General features: G+C 44.0%; 1 protein-coding gene across 6 annotated transcripts in view; it reads right to left on the bottom strand.

The window, feature by feature from the left end:
* The window catches only part of ralgapa1 (Ral GTPase activating protein catalytic subunit alpha 1), a 72,751-nt gene that overhangs the window by 49,298 nt on the left and 16,383 nt on the right, over positions 1-7,070 (bottom strand). For 4 of the 6 annotated variants that reach the window (XM_042225533.1, XM_042225531.1, XM_042225534.1 and 1 more), the window contains 4 exons: positions 5,090-6,922; positions 1,268-1,392; positions 951-1,188; positions 395-589 (listed from right to left, as the gene is read on the bottom strand). In XM_042225533.1, the coding sequence (XP_042081467.1) occupies positions 395-589; positions 951-1,188; positions 1,268-1,392; positions 5,090-6,922 (2,391 nt within the window). The remainder of the gene's footprint in view (positions 1-394; positions 590-950; positions 1,189-1,267; positions 1,393-5,089; positions 6,923-7,070) is intronic. The other 2 variants (XM_014337296.2, XM_014337299.2) reach the window with 1 other exon arrangement.

Below are 7,070 nucleotides of genomic sequence, written 5' to 3'. Positions count from 1 at the left end.
TGTGTGTGTGTGTGTGTGTGTGTGTGTGTGTGTGTGTGTGTGTGTGTGTGTGCTTGCATGATCGACGCAAAGAACCTACATTTCAGATAGACTTAATTTACAACGCGTTTACCAAAAAATTTGATAAACTGTATCAAATGGCTCCTAAATAAACAAACGTTATTTAAGCGTTAAATCAGTGTTACATAAGCGTTATTTATTTCAACTTCTTTTATCTTTATTAGAGTCAATTCTCACAGTTTTTGGGATGTTTTCTGAATATTTGTTATATTCCCCCCCCCCATTTAATCTACTGGGAGATTACGCACTGGGAAAACCCCTTAGATGGCATAAAAACACAGTATTTAAGGGTTCTGGTGAGCAGGCATTGAGCTGAAGTCTGTTATTTCCCTACCTGTAACCGTGACAGTGTGACTCAGGCTGCTCGTCTCTGAGTCGATGTGAAGTGTCGTCAAACTGGCCACCTCCTGCTCTTCACAGGCCACGCCCCCACCAAGACTGTCCTGATCCAGCGAGCTGCCTCGACCTCCTCCCCCTCCTGCTGCAGATCCAGCTCCCCCTGCAGACGCCTCGGAGCTAAAAGTAAAATCTACAAAAGAAAGAAAAGTCATCATTGCTGTACAGTTGTTGATTTTCCTCTTTTAATTTCAGCAGCCTGACAAACTGTGATGCATTATTTTTAAACACTTCACAAAAACTTCTTCAAAGTTAAACAGAAGATGAGATGGCTTACTCCTACAGATTAATTTACCTTAAAAAAAAGAAACTCAATTTTGTGTTTTTCTGCTCTCTTGGCAGAAAAAATGATTATTTAATAACATAAAACTATTTTACACGAACTAATAAAAAGTTTTGCACAAGATAACAGTTTTATACTTTAATATTGTTTTAAAAAGAGGATAAATGTGTGCCGTGCAGCATAAATAAACTGCTCATATCTTGTTCCTTACTATCAAATTTGCAGGTGGAGTACTGAAAGGCATTAAAGGAGTCTGACTGGCTGTCGGAGCTGATGACATCAGAACCGCTGGCACTAGCGGGTGACGTCCACTCAGAGGGAACCCCCGGATCATCGACAGGCCGAAGATCATCTAAGGGTCGCGATCCATCACGACTATGACTGGCCTCCAAGAGCTCTGGCAGATCCCTGGGAACTTCCAGGCTTCCCGGGCTGCTGCCACGGCGACCCTGTGTACAGAGGAGAAAGTGACGCTCGTATCTTCCATCTTATGACACAATCTGAAATTAGCGTGCGTGTTGTACTAACTGAAGTTCCTTTGGCCCTCAGTCTCTCCTGGATAAACTCATCCATGAGGTCAGAGAAGTTTGGGTTGCTGCTTCCAACATCAGTGGAGACTGGACGGGCCTTCTGGACCACCTCCTCTTTATTGGCTACAAACACAAATGCATAATGAGGCACAGAGGTAGACAAGGTTATAACACACACACACACACACACACACACACACACACACACACACACACACACACACACACACACACACACACACAGAAATGATAAAAACCAATGAGCATTCACAAGCATAGGGAGCCATATAAGTAAGCAAACACACAAAGACAGATTGTGAAGCCCCTGTCAGACATTGTATACAAAACTATTAACCTGTTAAAGTGACAGCATACACCCATTCAGACATTGTCCCCATCTTCAAACAGGCCAGCTCACTATTCTGATCCTCAACATCATGCAGCTGCTTCACCGGCAAGTCACTCTTCCAACTCCACAACCCTGAAGTCCAGCTGACAACCGCTCTTAAGGAAATCCAGGAAGAGACTCACTGGAGAGGAAGCTGAATGACATCATTCCCAGGCCAGCCAGCAGGTAGTAAATTTACATACCAGAGCCGAGCCTGGCTGGTTAGCGGCAACTGGACTTTCAAAATAAAATACTTCAATGCACACCTTTAAAGTTATTAAGACATCTCAAAGTTTTATTTGTTGTGCTGTCCATGATGTTTAAGGTGCATAAATATCCAGTTTTTAGGTAGTTAACAGTTCAAGTCTTTTCTTGAGTTTTCTAATGAAAAAGTGACCAGGATGTGCATTCAGACAGGACTTGCTCAGATGCTGTCACATTTACAGAAAGGAGCAGATGCCTGAGAGGGGCTTGACTGATGCTTACCCACGCAAACAGTTTCAATGATAGAAAACTTAGACATACCAAGAAATAAGGAATTGTGTAACATGACTATCATCAGGTCTGACTTGTTGATAATCTTTGTAAACATCTAAAAATCAAAGATATGGTGACATTTTGTTTTTGATCAGGAAACAGCAATCCCAACATTGCCCACAGAGCATTAAAAGCACCATTTAAAGCACAGTGATCAGATGTTACACTGAAATGTCACAATATCACTAAAACAAACTAGTAACTGGTAAAATTGATGATTTAAGAGCAGTCCTGATGTGTGTGTATACTGTAGGCCTGAATGTTATTTAAAACTGTATTTTTTAAATAAAGAAAAGCCACAATAGCAGGCGCATCAATAACCACCAGGAAAGCAATGCAGGAGTTAATACACACCATGCAGACAGAGCAAGAGAGAGTATCACACTGTTAGCTCCAAACAAGCAGCATACCACAGGCCCACATTAGTGCAGTTATGTTACTATGAGTTATACTGCTGTTAGCTTGGATACAAAAATAGCGACCAGTGGGAGTTTATAAATTCTGATAGAGTGCATCTCTCCAACCCAAAGTCAGATGGGATTAAATATGCTGCTTTCAGTATTAACTAACTAATATTTAATGTCTGCACCTGTGGTTGACAGAAGACAGCGTGAGTTGGTTGCTTCTACCCCTGAATACCAGTTATTTCGTCAATAAAGCTTAATCCACAACCAAATGATTTACTGTGCCACATTTAACACAGAATTTACCACCGAACAAGAAAAATTCAAAAGGGAATACCCTGCAGGTACACTTGTACATCACCCAAAGACATCATCTGCTCCACCTCTGCAGTAGGTAACGTAAGCGCAACCATAAAAATTTAAGCAGGATCAGAATACTGTGGCCGTGATAGTACAGAGAGAACTTAAGTAAACTTAATGTTGCTTCTATTGAAGCCTTACAGATATCATTCCTGAATACTCAAAAGCAAAATTAGTGTGTTATTCAGACATGTGCCCTTGCCCAGATGTTAAATAATATTTTACTGTAATGGTTATTTGCCATGACATCACCAATAGCAACACAAAATGGAAGGAAAAAGAAAAGTGTTTTTAGTCTCATTAATGCACCATTAAAGCTAACATATACAATGCATTCCCTATTAGTACCATAAACAAGCTGTGAGCTGACCTTACACAGACTATGCCATCTGACAGACTTGACAACTCATCTCTAGTGGATTTTTTTCACATGTTCAGCCCATTCGGTTGAGTCATTTCAACAATTGCAGTGTGTGTCGTCTGGCACCTGATACCAAAATCACCTCAATAAGATAAGAGCTACGGATGACCTTGTCTCCACTGGATCAACACTCTTAGCGAAGAGATCCAAAAATAAAAACAATTCTGGATATATTACTCTACATGGAGAGTTACCAATGACTCACTGCACTCCAAGCTTTCTCTCAATCATGCTGCAGTTCAGTAAAGTACCAGCTGCTGTGAATGGACAAATACAGTAACAATGATGCAACACACTAGACCTAATAAAGCCCTTTTTTTTTTAAGGACTTCAGTGTGGAGAGTTTACAATAACTGCACAAGCTCATTCTAATGGACTCAGTTCAGTCATGCAAATTCTGCACAACCAAACCATAAAAGAGTGTGGTCAAGTGGCACAAGGGTGTGCTCGTGGATTATGCAAAAGCACCATTAATCTGAGTTTAACCAGCCACAGTATATAATATCTGGTATAAAAAAGTACCAGGTGAAACCGTGAATGCCCAAAATTGCTTATTTACCATAAAATGCAATTTCTTCCTTACTGTAATAAAAAAAATTAAATAAAAAAATAAACAAATAAATAATGCAGGCCTCAAACATCTGGAACATTAGTAGACAAACCAAACAAGTATATTATTTGACACAAGCTGCCATGCAATACTACTGAATAATGTAAGAACGTGATTTTAAAAAGTGGTTTTGCAACAGTAACTCCACATCAAGACAGATTCAGGTGATGAATCATTGTGCTCTTATCAAAAATCCAAACCCGAAGGTAAAATAGCCTCACTTCTGCACCAAGGATTAGAATGAACAGAAAAAGGTGGCATTTGTGCTGCTGATTCAAATGTGCACTTAACCATTCAGCATAGCTGATAAAGGCTGTAGCAGTGTCCAAGGCAAATAACCATTACCAATTTGAAAGTGCATACCTTTTTATATTCATTCAAATTCTGTCTAGATTACTACAATCAATTTATCAAAGGGTCTTATGCTGCACTCTAGTGGTGTGAGAATGAACTACAGCTAAATGCTTACACTCAATTTGTAAAATCACTGATATTCCTTGATTGACAACAATGAATCAAAGCCTGAAAGTGCTACAAAATATCTGGGATCTTTCTCAATAGTATAGTGTATGTCAGCTGTTTTCTTTTTCTACAGACAGTTGTGCTTGTCTGTAGATCAATTTCCTTCTGTAGAGCTGAAGAAGGGCCGGAGTCCGGGGGAGGAGACGAAGGAGGCACGAGGAGGCTGCATGCAACATCAAGGTGAGGATGGAGGTGGAGAACAGGGTAAGGAGGTGAGAAGGTTAAAAATCCCGAAACCCTTAGAGGAAGCAGAAAGGAGAAGGAGGGAGGGAGCTTCTGAGCTAGAGAAGTGGAAAGGCATGGGAAGTAGGAGGGTGAGGGTCCTTGATAAGAGGCAGGCTGGAGGAGGGGCTACGTTCAAGAGGAAACACATCAACAGGGAGTTTGAATTTCAGTCCAGCAGCAAGATGATGAGTTTCAGCCAAAAATGTCATTCCATCATAACAAACCAGTTAAAAAAAAAAAAAAAAAAAAACAGCCAAAAAAGAAAAGAAAGTTGCTGGTGTTTGTGTGGTGGTGAGTATTTGTCTTTCCACAGCTGTTTCCTTTGTGAGAACTTCGTTCGTTGCGATCCTCACCTGGCGTAGTCGTCTTTCGTCCAAAGTAGCCCAGGACATGGGAGTAGAGATCCCTGAGTGATGCATCACCCATGGTGGCCCGGGCCTGCCGCTGCGGCGACGAGCCTTGGGATGACCCCTGACCTTGGGGCCGAGGCTTGGACGACAGAGCGTGAACCACAGTCTTATAAACACCACCAAGAAGAGCCCCCTGGTGGTGCCGTGAGGCAGTGCTCCCTGGCTCTTGGGAGCGTGAGCGGGAGGCTCTAGATCGCAAGGCGGAACGTCCTAAACGTCCGCGCACTCCTGAGGAACCTGAACTGCTTGACAACACCTCAGAGTGAACCTCTGGGCCATGACTGGATCCCACACAGGATCCAGCATGCTGCTTGTCTTTGTCCCCTCCAGTCCCAGACCGGGTTTCCAGACCTGCTGTGCCCCCTGTCCCACTGCTATCCGTTATAGTCCCAGATGCTAATTTCTCGTGTACGCCTGTTCTATGGCTGATAACAGCCACAGAGCCAAACTTACCTGAACCCCCTGTTCCCAGCTTCCCCCCTGACCCTGCCCCAGCTCCAACCCCAGGTTTCTCTCCAGCCGAGTGGCTGTGTGTGTGGAAGTGACTGAGCCGGCGTAGCCGGGCTTTCCAGTGGGCCTCCTTATTTTCAAGAGGGTTATGGAACTGGACAGATTCAGTTGAGGGCCGGAAACTGACATGGACACCCCCAGAATGATGCCTCTTAGTGCTACTACGGGACATCTTGGTCTTAGTGGGTTCTGAAGTTTGGGGAACTGATTCACTGCTTCCTTCACCCACAGTAGTATCTTGCCTAATTAAACTGGACTTGTCATTTGCTGCCATTTCTTTATCATCTTGTTTCTCTTCTGTATCACCCCATAAGTCATATTTCCCTTCCAAAACGGTTGCCTTTCCACTATTTCCTCCCACAACCTTCTTTTCAGCAGTAGTTCTTTCTAAACTAGAGCCCACCTTAGCACTGGGTGATGGCCACTGACACTGCAGCTCCAAGCATTCATAGATACTCGGCTGCTCTGCCTCATTCTCCTCAATAGAATCCACACTGCTATGTCTCACTGATTTACTTACCTGTCTGACCTCCCTTACCACCTGCTTTGCTTCTCCGAGCTGCCCTCTGTTTTCTAACTGTGTTCTTGCCAATCCTGTTTGCACGAGTGCGGGTAAAGCAACGCTGTTTTCTACCGCTCGACCGGGACCATCTTTCTCGCCTGTCTCGCCCTTCCTCTCAGCTTCTTTGTTAATGAGGTAGTCCCTAATAGAAGAGAATAAATCATCTTCCCCAGTTTCACCCTCATCTGCATCAGCTTCCTTTTCAGGTTGAAAGGCGAAGGCTGAGTCCCAGTCACTCACCCAATCGGAACTAGAACCTCGGCTTCGAGAGACACTTTGGTGCCAGAATTGATCGCACACACTACCATCATCTTTTACCTCTGAGGACGAGGAAACAGCACCATTGGAGAAGGCAAAAGGGGTGGGAGAAGAGAAGGTGAGGGACTGTGAGGGTGGTTGAGCTGCGTGGCTGTTGGTTACGAGTAAGGAAGAAGTTGTGGAGTGGTGGTGATGGGGAGAAGGATTTGGGATCAAATTTGGATCCCTCTGGGGATCTTCACCTTTGACCCGCTCTGTGATGAAAGGCTCCATGATGTCAGAGGCACTGCTGCTCCTTGCAAGGGAGGATGGGGCTGGGGTATCCAGATCACAAGCCCCACCCTGGAAGACCTCAGAACAGGAGATGGGAGGAGTCTCGTCGCTCTGGGATGAGTGGCGCATCCGAGACGTGCGGGATGTCAGTGTGATTGGTGGATCCTCGAGGTCTGGAAGGAAAAGGAGTGGCATAAGCTGGAGCATAAAGGGGAGGAGACACATTAAAAACTGTGCATGCAGGCATGTGCACATGCACGCGCGCACACACACACACACACACACACACACACACACACACACACACACACACACACACAC

This window comes from Haplochromis burtoni, unplaced genomic scaffold (assembly GCF_018398535.1).
Source record: "Haplochromis burtoni strain Fernald_Lab_line unplaced genomic scaffold, NCSU_Asbu1 Contig_174, whole genome shotgun sequence".
Classification (NCBI taxonomy): domain Eukaryota; kingdom Metazoa; phylum Chordata; class Actinopteri; order Cichliformes; family Cichlidae; genus Haplochromis; species Haplochromis burtoni.
The sequence above is the reverse complement of the archived record's forward strand: the minus strand, read 5'-3'. Positions and strand labels throughout refer to the sequence as shown.